At 41.1% G+C, this 13862-nt stretch overlaps 1 protein-coding gene across 1 annotated transcript in view; it reads right to left on the bottom strand.

Annotated features, from left to right (window-relative positions):
* IER3IP1 (immediate early response 3 interacting protein 1) overlaps window positions 1–11421 on the bottom strand; it is a 94426-nt gene extending 83005 nt beyond the window's left edge. The window contains exon 1 of the mRNA XM_044081856.1: window positions 11056–11421. Coding sequence (XP_043937791.1) covers window positions 11056–11146 — 91 coding nt within the window. The 5' untranslated portion in view covers window positions 11147–11421. The remainder of the gene's footprint in view (window positions 1–11055) is intronic.
* Between the last annotated feature and the right edge of the window lie 2441 nt (window positions 11422–13862).

Below are 13862 nucleotides of genomic sequence, written 5' to 3'. Positions count from 1 at the left end.
TGTGAAGTGGTGGTTAAATTGAGTGGCTATGTCTAAATTACTGTCTGTAGAGTTTGGAGCTGGAGTAGTGGTTTTGCCTGGTTTCAGTAAGGAGCTAATAGAATGCCAGAATTTTTGTGGATTTGAGTATTTGTTTTGGGCACTGAGGAAGTAGTTTTGTTTATTTTGTTTAGTTTGAGCCTTGGCCTGATTTCTAAGCTGTTGGTAGTTTTGCTTGGAATTGGTGGTGCTTTCTCTTTTCCAGATTTTCCAGGCTTCATCTCTGGCTTTTAGTAGGGCTCTAGTGTCCCTACTTAGCCAAGGTGCATAGGTGGCTTTCACTCAAATTTTCTTACTGAGGCAAGTTTGTTAAGAATGTTAATAAAAGTAGTATTAAAGTAGCCAACTGCCTGGTCTAATCCAAGGGTTTCTAGTGGTTTCCAGTTAGAGTGGCTGAGAACTTCTTCTTCTTTTGGCTTTTCCCAGTTAGGGGTCGCCACAGTGGATCACCTGTCCGCTCATGATTGGCAGTAGAGTTTTACGGTGTTGAGTTACCAGCCTGGTACCCAACCTTCCACAGAAGTCACATGCACGCACTCACACCTAGGGCCAATTTAGAGTGTCCAATACACCTACAGCATGTTTTTGGGATGTGGGAGGAAACCTACGCAACCACAGGGAGGACATGCAGACTCTACACAGAAGGCACCCCAGCTGAGGATCGAACCTGAGAACCTCTTGTTGTGAGGCAAAAATGCTAACTGCTACACCACCGTGGCCGCCCAGTTACAGTGGCTGAGAACAGTATTGAGAAAATGTGGGGCAAGGTTGCGGTTATCCCGTATTAGTTTGTAAACAATGGGTTTGAGTAGGTTGGAGTGTTTGCGTAGTAGGAATATGGGGAGGTGGTCACTGAGACTATTTGGAAGGCAACCTACCTGGTAGTTTTGTTTGGAGTAGTTGATAACAATCCAATCAAGAAAAGATTTTTTTTCGATTTTTTTATCTATTTTAGTAGGCTCTTCAATCAGTTGAGAGAACCCATACAGATTAATATGGTTAGTGGGGTTGTTGGAATCACAAGCTGTCCAGTCAGTATTTAGGTCACCTAATAGGATAGCTTCTTGTGGTAGGTTATCTTTTGTCCAGTGTAAGATTTCTTCTATAATGAAAAGAGTTGTTACCTGGGGGTATATAGCAGCAAAGAATATTGATTTTCTTAGTTTTATTTATGGAAAGGACAGTAAACAGGGTTTCAGCATTTAGAAATTTGGGTGGTGTGGTCTGGAGGAGTTGGAGGTTCAATGTGTTCTTAAAGAGTATGGCTACCCCACCCCCTTTTCTGCCTACTTTATCCAATCTTAAGGTATTATAACCTGAGGGGAGGAAGTCTTCATTTTGGAAGCTAGGGTTTAGCCATGCTTCTGTGATTGTCAGTATGTCAGGTGTGTAGTGGGCTACAAATGCGTGCAGTTCAGATATCTTGTTGGTGATACTTCTTATGTTGATATTAAGAATCAGCAGGTCAGATATCCGTTTGGTTTTGAGAGGATCTGGATTAGGGTGTCTCAGCAGGTCAGATATCCGTTTGGTTTTGAGAGGATCTGGATTAGGGTGTCTATTACCAGAGATTAGTACTTTCTTTATGGATGATAGTATGTGATTTATAATGTTTATTTGTGAGTTGGATCTATGTGAGTTTTTTCTAGAGTTATATCTTGGTATTGTAATGTTGTGCGAGTAAGGTGTAGTATTAAGATTTAGAATTATAGGGCTGATGAAGTTTGCGTGAGTTTGTAAGGGTGTGGAAATGTGTGTTATATGACATGTGTTACTGTGTAGAGGTAAGTTTGTTTGTATGGATGTGATAAAAGCTAGCGATAGGAGTGCTAATGATAGGGATGATAGTGTTTTTAGCATGATTGTATGGTAGAGATGTTAGGGGGGTGGTGGTAGCTCAATGAATGAGTTTATGTGGTTCTTCAGGAGGATGGGTGAAGTGTGAAGGCATGTCTATCAAATATGTGTTGTTTGGAAGTGGTGGTAGCTCAGTGAATGAGTTTATGTGGTTCTTCAGGAGGATGGGTGAAGTGTGGAGGCATGTCTATCAAATATGTGTTGTTTGGAAGTGGGAGTGGTGTACTATTTGAAGTTGATGTTGAGTGAGTGATTGGTGTAGGTGGAGGTCAGGTGGTATGGTCAAGTGATGACAGCTTAGAATAAATGTAGGTATAGAGGGGGTGGGTGGGAAATGTAGGCAGGGTAGGGGAGCGCAGTGAGCTGAACGGAGCGGGGCCCGACCAGATCGCAAGGTTACAGAAACAATCAGGTTCCCCTTTTCTTTGAGGGAAAACAGTAAGTAATCTATCTGAAGTCTTTAAAAACAGCAGATTCAACTTGCGGCTTAAAATGTTAATGGGAGAGGCCTACTGGGAACTGTCAGTGCTGCAGAAACCCTGAGCGCTTAAGTTCAACCGTAACACTTATGCAGAAGGCATTAAGGGAATTTATATATTATAACAACTTTGCAACAGTTGTTTCAGAAAGATTAAACACTTACATCAAGGTATACTGAAGGCCAGAGGGGTACAGGCAGCTGCTTTGGGAATCCAAGATGGCACCACAGGTTTAAATCACCTTTGCTGAGACCACATTGGAGGAGGAGGTGAGGGAGGTTTACATCACCTTTGCTGAGACCATATCGGATGAAAGTGTGTGTGTGTGTGGGGGGGGGTTGTAAAGTGTAATGACTAATGAGAGCAGGGGCTGGCCTTGGGTAGGAGTGAATCAGACAAAAAACAAACAATCACTCAATCCACACAGACTGATTTAGGTATGTCTGTTTTGAGAAAAAGTACCTTGCCTGTTAGTTTTTGTTTTCTTTTGAATACATGCAGGACCTTACAGAACAAAAAAAGTGATGTCCTTATTGCCTACAATGTGCTGTTTAGCCAATGCAGAAACCTTGTGCTGTGTATTTGTACTTATGTTCACTTTAGTGTGCTTGGCTTAGCTGGGAGTCAGGAACAACTACTAAAAAGGGTATGTGATGGTATATTAAAGATGTTTGTAGTTAAAGCTTACAAGAAATGCTAGCTTGTGAATGGGGGTGTGGGCAGCTGCCGTCCCTGGCCTATAGTTAAAGTACACTATGCACTTAATACAGGGATAAGCCCAAACTATTGTAGAATTCAGGTGCACTTACAATGCTTTTTTAGTCTGTTTTCTTTCAGGATGATTGTTTAGTGGCCAGGTTCATGAGGTTGGTAGAGCAGGTAAAAACTGTTGTGGACCAGTAGGAGGGGAACGGCTGAGCAACCCGTTCGCAGGGGCTGTGGAAATCTAAAAATAAGAATGGAGAGTAACAGACAGCTGCAGTTAGTAAGGTCACTGAAGAAGCTGGAGGGAAGTACAGGAGAGACAGAATACCATAGCTGAGAAATGCAAGCATGAAATGTGAAACAAAAACATTATTATCAGGGTAGACTGCAATTCTAACGATTAGTAGAAGTTAAAAGCATACCAATGAATAAATGCAACACAAATACAGCAGAGCAATGCTAACGTGATAAACCGTCCACATATGCTACACTAACATTAGTATGTGCACATGGTACATAGAACATAGCATGCAGGTCTAAGAAAACAGTACAGGAGTCACCAGCTGCATATTAGCTAAACAGAAGAAGGGAAACACTCCTGAATAGTTCACTAGACAGTGTGTGTGTGTTAATACAGTTTTAAATGCCTTGCAAGCCTAGGAATCTTAGCCCTCTAAACAAAGGCTTAGAAACGCATTGCTTGCATCATAAATAGCAAACTCTCTGCAATGAAACAGACGTGGCTTTTCATAAGATTGCAGCAATAAAATAAGTAAAATACAGAAAGTTCCCCACAAGACACAACTAGTCACATTTATGTTACAGAAACAGCTACAAAATACATGTTAAAGCAACAGAGACATTGAACAGTACAGACAGATTGCTTAGGGCTGCACCACAAGATAGTACATGGGAGTGCTAAGCAAAAACAACTGGCTGCAAAAACAAAACATCATAGCCTTGAAGCATGCAAAAGGCAATCACAAGAGCGAGGCATTTGGTGAACACCCTTGGGGCAGTAAAAAGGGCAAAGCAAAGAACTGAAAATGCCAGGAAGCAACAGAGAAACGCAAAAATCTCTTGAAAAGAGGATGAATCAGAATATGGAGATAAGCATCCTTGAGGTCCAGAGACACCAGAAAGGCCTGAGTGAGCAAGAGAGGAAAAAGGGACTGAAGGAACAACATCTGAAAGGAAGGCACCTTCAGAAATGTGTTCAGATGGGAGAAGTCTAGAATAGGTCACCAAGGATCTTCTTTTCTGGGCACTAGATATACTCGAATAAAACCCCTTCCCATTTGGGACACAGGCACTTCTTGAATAGTACCTCGAGACAAGAGGTCCCAAAATACCTCTGACAAAAAAGGAAGCTGTTCCTAAAAAGACTGGGGAATGCCCATAAAAGGAGGACGTGAAATCCAGACCATGAAGTACCCTTAATGAATGACTGACCAAAACCCAAGAATCTTGGATGATCTGGAGCCAAACAGGAAGAGAAAGAGAAAGGTGAAGAGAAAGAGGAATGTAGCTGGGAATGGGCAGACAGTCGGACAGTACCTGGTTTGTCAGGAAAGGAAGACTTAAGAATCCCTGCAGTCTAACAGGCCTTAGCAGGAGTTGTCCGTTTACTACCTTTTTTACTTTTGGAAGGAGGGCGAGACTGCCTACGAACACAGGCTGGCTTAGAAGGGTAGTTCCATTGAAATTTAAGCACAAGAGAAACAAAGACATGCTTAAGTGCCTGTAAAGCCTTACCCTTGTCCTGAAGAGAAACTTAAACCAGCAGCTGCTTCACCAAGCAAAAGGGTATTATCCAGAGGAGCATCTAGCAACTTAGCCTTAATATCATCAGGCAAAGTTTGAAGAAAAAGCCATGAATATCTCCTCAGAACCAAACCAGAAGCAGCAGCACTTGAAGAGGCATCTGCCGCATCATAACTACATTTAATAGAATGGCGAACTACCGAGAGGAAGTCCCAAGCAAGGAAAGAGCAGAAGATTTACCTTCAGAGTCTGCTGAAGATCAGAAAGAACATAACAGGCCTGAGAAAGAAGAGCCAAGACATACCTAGAGATATGGGTCTGATAATTAATGTCCTTAAAAGCTACGGTAGATCAAGTATAAACTTTCTTACCTAGCCTATCCATGATCCTACTGTCCTTGTCAGAGGGCAGTAACTTGGATGAAGGAAGCAATTGAGATGGCTTATCAGAGGCTACAGACACCACAGAGGAGTCAGCAGCAGGACATTTAAACAAAAGGGAACAATCCTCAGGCACCCTATAAAACCTATCAGACTTCCTGGGAGCAAGGGGGCAGAGAATCTGGCACGTTAGAGACAGTGGAAAAAACATCCAATGAAGCAAGCAAGACAGGAGGAATGACCACAGGTTTAGGGGATTCCATCTGCAGTAACTCATAGTACATCTTATGGATATCCGAAACCTGGGCACAATCCCACTTAAAAAAGCCCATCATCCTAGAAATCGTGTCCCTAGAGGAAATTGATTATCTAGAGTATGAGAATCCTCCTCCTTAGACCCGTATTCCAAAGGAGAAGGAATCTGGGCAGAATAAGCAAGGGAGTCATCATCAGAATCCACCTCAGAAGAATGCAATTCTCTGGGCCTTTGATGGGAAGAGGCAGACCAAGGAGGAGCAGTGAATGAAACCCCTTGAGGAGACCATAGCGACAGTAAAGCATTAAATAACCCCCGAGTTAAGGCCTGACACTCACTTTGTGGATCCCTAGGACCAGAAGAAACATGGTTAGTTTTCTGTTTCGTTTTTAAAAAGGGACAGCTGTCCTGGAAACCTGAGAAGTCCCAGACTCAGGATGGCATTCCACAACTGCAGTAGTAACCTCTTCCCTAAAGAGAAAATGCAGAACCCAACTAGACCCTTCAGAAACAACAAACTGTGGTTCCCTCTCAACACCCAAAACCGTGGTTCCCTCTGAATACCCAAAACGGACACCTGCAAAGCCTCATCAGATGTGCTGCCTGCCAGATCCTCACCAGCCTCCAACCCAGATGCGGTAGAAGAATCTGACAAAACAACCGGGCGAGCCTCCAGGTGCATAATAACCTCAGAAGAAACTCCCAGCAGAGGCTGGACAGCAGAAGCTTCAAGTCTCTTATGCACCTTCTTCTTCCCAGACTGCTGACCCCCGGGGCAGGAAGTTCCATCCATAGTACCACAGCAAGAAGCTTAAGTCGCTGGTTCTCAAGGTACAAGGAAAGGGAAGAAAGCCTACTACGAAGAGTTTTGGGGACAAATGCCTGATAAATTGAACAAGACGTATGGTTGTGAGCAGCATCAAGGCAAAAAAAGACACTTTTTGTGGCGGTCTTTATGGGGAATCAGCCTCCCACATTCACATTTACCCTTCCAGGACGACATTAACCCCAAAAAGCACTAAACAAACAGAAAAAGTAACCAAAAACCCAACTGGGTACTTATCTGCAACTGTGAGGAGTCCAGCAAACAGGAGAAAGCACAAAAAAGCCAATATGCAACAGACCAGCGGTTAAAATAGCATTTGAACTGGCGGCAAAGAAGTTCTGAATATGGTATGCCTGAACGTCAACTTTATGCCCTACCTTACGCAAGGAGTGCGCAGATGACATTCAGCGTACCTTAAAGCAACAGTAGTCTTTTGTAAATTGGCTGGAGGGCTTCATGGTAGGGAATCCCCATTAGTAAGGAATACTGCAGCAGTGAATGTAAGGATATCTGCAGTGCTTCTTCTATTTCTAAACTTCAATGTGCTTATGGTTTAAATAACAGGGCATAATAATGTGCTTACACCTATATATTCGTGGGACTAAATACTCTACATAATTTATTTTGAATGTGGGTGGTATACTTTACAGTCACAGAGTCATTCTGGTAAACTGGCTACAATTAAGGAAGTGACTTCCTTCTACAATGCCTAAATATTAGAAGTATATCCAACAAAGTCCATGAACTCCATGCCACCATAGACTTGTACTCCCCAGATACAGTCATCCTGACAGAAACCTGGCTAAAACCTCACATTACCAGTGAGCAAATACTGCCTACAGGTTACGGCATACTAAGAGTAGACCGGCTAAACAAAAAAGGAGGTGGTGTAGCTATATTATTTAAACAGCATCTAAACATCCAGATCTTAAAATCATCAGCTCCACAAATAGGCAATGAAGAAATAATATACACCAACCTCAAAATTAACCAAAACAAAACCATCAACATAATTGGATGCTACTTCCTACCTGGCCAAAACATCCCTCCCCTAGAAAACCTCCTCAGCTGGTCTACCCACCATCTCCCCCAAGAAACTATCATCTTAGGTGATTTCAATATTGACTGGCAATCCTGTTCTGGCAACAATCCAACCCATCATGTACACCTTCATGGCTTCACTCAACTAATCCAGTCACCAACCAGGATAAATAAAAACTCCACCAAGCACACTACCTTGGATTGGATACTAGTCAGTAAGAGCCCCCAGTCATATATAACAGGCTGCTTATCAGATAGCCTCAGTGATCACTCCCCAACATTCCTACTCAAAAAATACCTATACCAAGCTAAACCTGTCATCTACTGTCAAATACGTCAAAAACTAAACTTTAACCCACTCACATTCATCTCATCCCTCAAAGAATGTAACTGGCATCCTCTAAAGTACCTCAGTCTAGATGATGCAGTTGAATTTTTTAATACTACCTTCCTGAACATCCTTAATTACCATGCCCCCATAAGATTATCCAGAACCAAAGCACAACCCTCCCCATAGCTACAGAAAACCACTAAGTCAGAAATGAAAAACAGGGATAAAGCCTGGGAGCACTGGCGCAAAACCAAAACCTCCTCAGCTAGACAGAAATTCCTAGAACTACGCAAGAGAGTCAAAAAGCTGATAAAACAGGACAAATCCCAATACTACCAGTCTGCCCTAGACTCCTCAACACAGCCCCAAACAATTCGGGTCCTCCATAAACTCCATCCTCCACCCAGGTAAAGTCAGTACCCCTCCTCCTAACATCCCTCACTCCTCAGAAAATATTGCTTCCTCATTCAACACACACTTCACCCAAACCATACTATCACTAGCTAAACAACACAACCCCCCTCCCCTCCAGCCCACACCTTCAACTAGTAATCTCCCCACTGTCTTCTCTTTTTCTCCTGTACCTACCTCCAACATAAAAAAACTCTTAACTAAACTTAAACCCACCAAATTAGCAGCAGACAGCCTCCCAAATGAATACCTACAAATCGCAGCTGATGCTCTGGCCTACCCAGTATCCATCTTGATTAACCGATCTCTGTCAGAAAGTTACGTTCCCACACTGTGGAAAGTATCACATATAATTCCCCTCCACAAAGGCAGACCCTCCACAGAACTAACCAATTACCGCCCCATAGCTATTCTCTCTTCACTCTCCAAAATACTAGAGAGAGGCATACACTCTCAGGTCTCAGACTACCTCCTTACTAACAACCTCCTTTCCAGTACTCAGCATGGTTTCCGACCAAACCATAGCACCACCACTGTCTTACTCTCCTTTACTAACACTATCCTTCAGCATAAAAACAATGGCTATCTCTCCTCTGCTACTTTCCTAGACCTATCTAAAGCATTTGATATGGTCCCACACAAACAACTTATCTCTGTCCTCAATAACCTATCCTTCGCATAATCGGTCACAAACTGGTTTCAGAGTTACCTGTCTGACCACCAACAATCTGTTGTATGGCATAATGACATATCTCCCCAACTTCCTGTCTCCATAGGGGTTCCCCAAGGATCCATCCTTGGACCCCTACTCTTCTCGGTTTACACCAATAATCTAGCCTCTGCCACCAAACATGGCACACTCATACAATACGCAGATGACTCGACCATCATCTGCTCAGCCCAGTCCCTACCAAAACTGCAAAAAGTCACACAGGAAGCCTTTTCCTCTGTTGAAACATGGTTATCCGATGCCCGATTAATACTCAACCCAAACAAAACTAAACTACTCATCTTCTAACCCACCAAACATACTCAAAACAACTCTCATTTTAACATCATGGCAAAAGACAACACCACTATATATCCAACTGAACATACCAAATTGCTAGGAGTGGAAATAGACAAACTAAAATTTGACATATCCACGACTATAAAAAAAGTCCACAAAAAACTAGGAGCGTTATACAGAAATAAGCAATTTCTCACCAAAGCAGCAAAGATTTCAATAGCAAATTCCCACCTTATCCCCACCCTACTTTATGCCTCTCCAATATATACCAACCTAAGGCAATGTGATCTAAACAAGCTAGAGACCTGCTACAACAAAATCGCCAAATTCGCCACAGGGGCATCCTACCGTAGTCACCACTGTCTCTCACTTGCTGAACTGGGCTGGCTTGAACTCCCTCACCTCCTTCAGTGGTATCAACTCTCACTCGCCCACAAACTAGTAAACCATCCACTAAATGTCCCATCCCTCCAGAATCTACTCCAACCCTATCGTACCACCAGACCACTAAGATCCAGCAGCACAAATCACTTGCAGATCACTAAAGCCAATAACTCTGCTGGTGAAGCACTATTCTCTTGCGCCATAGCCAAATTATGGAACTCACTCCCACCCACAATTACCTCCATACCATCATGCACCCACTTCAAAACTTTACTAAAAGCACAACTAAAAACATGCTGGCTATGCCCTTGCAACTCCTACTCTAATATCATCCACCCCATCCAACCACTACCTTTCTTTCCACTCCACTAACTACCTTGATTATAGCAAGCTGAGATGCTCATAAGCCAGTACTTATTATACAGCACGAACTTCTTCTTCTTGTAACATTTGTTAATGTCTGGTATGCACTTCACAGATAAAGATTCTAGTTGTCTACTGATGTACTATGTTCTTCATCTGTAAATATGTTGTAAGTAATTGCTATGTAAATTGTTAATCACTATGCAATCCAATGTAAATACTGTCTGTTTATTTTAACTGTGGAGCTTTTCTCCCCAGGCCTCCGCTGAAAATGGACCTACTTCCAGTCGGACACTCCCGGTCAACAAATTTAAGTAAATAAATAAATAAATAAAATTAAATGCAGGGCTGTGACAACTTCCAAGCAAACTGTTCTATTTGCGAATGTTTTATTTGTTGTGTCTGTCTTCTACCATTTCGAAACAACTGGTTCTCTAATCAGAGATATTGCAGGATGAGAAGTAAGAGTTGAAAGTATCCTGGTCAAACACCTTACTGATGTGGATATTTTTCGGGTCTTACTAAGGAAGTGTACACACAATTAAGTTAATAAATCATCAATGTACAAACAGAATACAACCAACACTGCCACTCTACGCAGCATCTAAAATAAAGTCAAAGTTTTGCAATATAAGACAACATATACTGCTCACGTTTAAGTTTGTCAGCAAGGTGTGGTCAGGCATACTTACTGTACAAAAAAATAGATTTTTTTTCTTCAGGATTTCTCAGATCACCCAGTACTATCTAAAAGTAATGTCAGTAATACAGAACTATGCATACTATGCTTTAAAAAGGAAAACTCCCCTAAAGTGGCTTTTGCAATCGTATGGTAACAGATGATTACACAGACTAACATGATCTTAATCAAAGTCATGAATTCAACTCTGTTGAGTTTATTTCACACCGCCGTGGACAGAAGTATGCACTAATGGTTACGTAGATGTAAGCAAGAATACGGGATATGAGAAGAAACAGACATCTCTGGATATAACCCCCTGATCTGCAAAGTCATCACACATGGGATAAGTAAAAACATCCCATATTATAACCCCCTTGTGCAGGGCAAACCTACACTTCTTGAAAAGCAAAATCAATTTATTAAACATTGTAATAAAGTATACAACGACATTCCTTCAGAAGTATGCAAAAGTATAGCTTACTGTCCACTAATTGTAACACATAAATGTAACCAGTGAAAAACACTTACTTCTGTTTAGGAACCTCTCTTCATTGAGAACAGCTATAGCATTAATACATAACAGAGAAGCTTGAATCAGAGAATATAAAGTGAACGCCATGTTAGTACTACACTGTCTTTTGACGTGTCAAGCACACGACAGAAGCTCGAGAGAGACAAAAAGAACTGATTCGTTACTCGCGTTTTAGGCGTATATCTTCCCTGTGCCGTAATTATTTTAAGTGTGTAGAGATCGTTGATTATTGTCCAATTTTCGGAGAAAAGGCAAACCAATTAATCGTCAGTGGTGTTAAAAGTCGGGTTTAGTACCAGATAATAAAATCTACATAGTGACAGCAGCAGAAATAATTTCTGTCTGCTGTCCGTACCAATAACGTGTCCCCAAGTTCTTAAACTCAGTGGTGTGTTAGTAACTTAGAATCTTTTTCCGCAAGGGTACAAACTCTGAGAAAAAAAGTGATGCTATTTAGTGACTTCCATTCTAAGTGGTTTTGCCCGAAACCACAGATTTTATGAGGAACAGACCAAAAATATGAAGCAATAATCTGGATGTCCTTTGAAAATCTTATGGACGGTACAATACCTCTCTGGCTCAGTGGCTCTGTAAGTGTTTTACGACTTAGTTTGAAAGCCGGGAAAGATCACCCTTGTAAGTAATACTACATGGATGGAGCAGGTAAAGCTCCATGCATTGCAAATAATTATGACCAGTTCGCCGAGTATAACCTTCAACTATAAGTTCTCTACTTGGAATCGTGGATGCCAAGATTCACAGTGCTTTGAATACATAAATACATAACACAAAATGTCAATATCTGAGATGCAAGAAAAAACCCAGGTTGCTGACAAAAAAACCCAGACGACACCGAAAAAAACCAAGATCTAGTAAAAAAAAACCCAGCCGTGGTAACGCTGAAGCGAATTACGATCGCGAACCGATCATAATCTCTTTGCTGCTGTAAATTTAAGTGACAAGGCGCTGAAATTAGCGTTACCGAAACTTCAAATGGGGGTAAATGAAAACATTTTTGTTAATCTATATTTTCTGAAAATGTTGGTACTTTTATGGCGAATGTTTATTGTAGTGTTTTTTTTTTATCATGTCTTAATCACTAGAATGGGCCCTGTTGTAAAAATACGAGATGCGGATTCTGAAATCTGCAGGGGTGCGAAGTCTGATTAATTGGTTACTTGGGGGGGGGGGGGTGAAGTCTGATTAATTGGTTATTTTGGTGGGAATGGGAAAGTGGGACACTGGGTTTAGGTAGTGTGGAAAGATCACCTTAAGATGTTCTGACGTGTGAAAAGACAGCAATATATACTCAGTTGCACTTGATTTTGCTGTGGATATTCTAGTAAAAGCAGGCATTTTCTATGCAGCATATAGCACATTTACAGTACAAATAGCACACGTTTTAATGCTGCCAGAAAGAGAATTTTTTTGCCCATTCTAAGTCACATTCTCCTTCCATGGCATAACTGGCTTATTCATTGTTATCACCAATGAAACAGTCCCACTGAAGGTGATATTAGCCATAGCGAGTACCGTAGTAAAATAATATATGTGGAAACAGTGAAGTTCAGTTAAGTACAAGTAACACAGCAATTAAGAAAGTAGATGCTGTGAAAACATCCCAAAAAACAAATAGTTTAGTAATTGTGGTAATCTCATAGATGATGTTACAAAAACAGGTATTTCCAACATATTCTGACTAAATACTTTCTGTGCTTTTATTAACAATGCTGTTTTAGTTTCATCTTGGATTTGTCTGTGTTACAGCTAAAAACATTAATGTCTTTCTTTTCTTCTTTTCATGGTATTCAGGTTTACAAGAGAAATAACCATTAATCCTGCCACTACATGAATAGCAGCATGTCCTATTTTGATTACCATTTCACATGTAATACGAATGTTTAGCAACATATGCTTTAAATACACAGGACACTTGAAATAAAATATTTCACAGACCCTGTTGGCAAAGGGGAAAACTTCCATGCATCAATCTGCTTAAATCTGGATCAGTCATCAGGGACTTGACTGACTGTAATGATAACAGACTCTGCATTGATCCCCTTGTCTCTGTGGTGGTTAGAAAATCCTTTAGCTTGAAACAGCATATCCTATGTATTATCCCACCATGGTCTAATGATGCTGTAGTGCCACTTTATCCCTCCCTTATTGGTGCAATCCCTGAATATAGTGCCCAATTCAGCATGTACCTCACTAAGCACTTAAACATGCTTAAAATGCAACAAAATTCCCTCATTAGACAGACTAAAATCTAAGTTCGTGTACTTTGTTTAACATAGACTACTCAGGGGTGATGCTTATGATCAACGCTCTATTCTAGGACAGCCTTTACCTAATATATTTAATTGCGATCAGATGTATATACACCCGGCATTCCTCCTTATGTCTACCCTCAAAAGCAAGCATCCTGTATATGTATGATGTTTAACTGTGAGAAAAATGAAAAAAACAGAGTCCAGTTTCTTTGTCCTGAACAGTATACGGCCACTAGACATGTGTCACTGTGCAAGAGATCAGCTGCTTTCACATACATCCTGCCTAGGCTACCCAAAATACTCATTTACAGTACTGCATATTTATTGGACAAATAAATGTAAATAACTGCAAAAACAGAGATAGGTAGACACTGACTTTCAATGCAACATTTTCCAGCAATGTGTATGCTTTCATTTCATACCATACAATACCATATAAACACCTTCAGGTACAAGTTATCAATATATTTATTAGCAAATGACATACATTTATAATATTTCTGGAAAATTACTCCCATTTTCTCTGGTAC

Source organism: Protopterus annectens, chromosome 1.part1 (assembly GCF_019279795.1).
Source record: "Protopterus annectens isolate FY-2018-M chromosome 1.part1, PAN1.0, whole genome shotgun sequence".
Classification (NCBI taxonomy): Eukaryota; Metazoa; Chordata; order Ceratodontiformes; family Protopteridae; genus Protopterus; species Protopterus annectens.
This window is presented reverse-complemented; position numbering and strand designations above follow the sequence as displayed.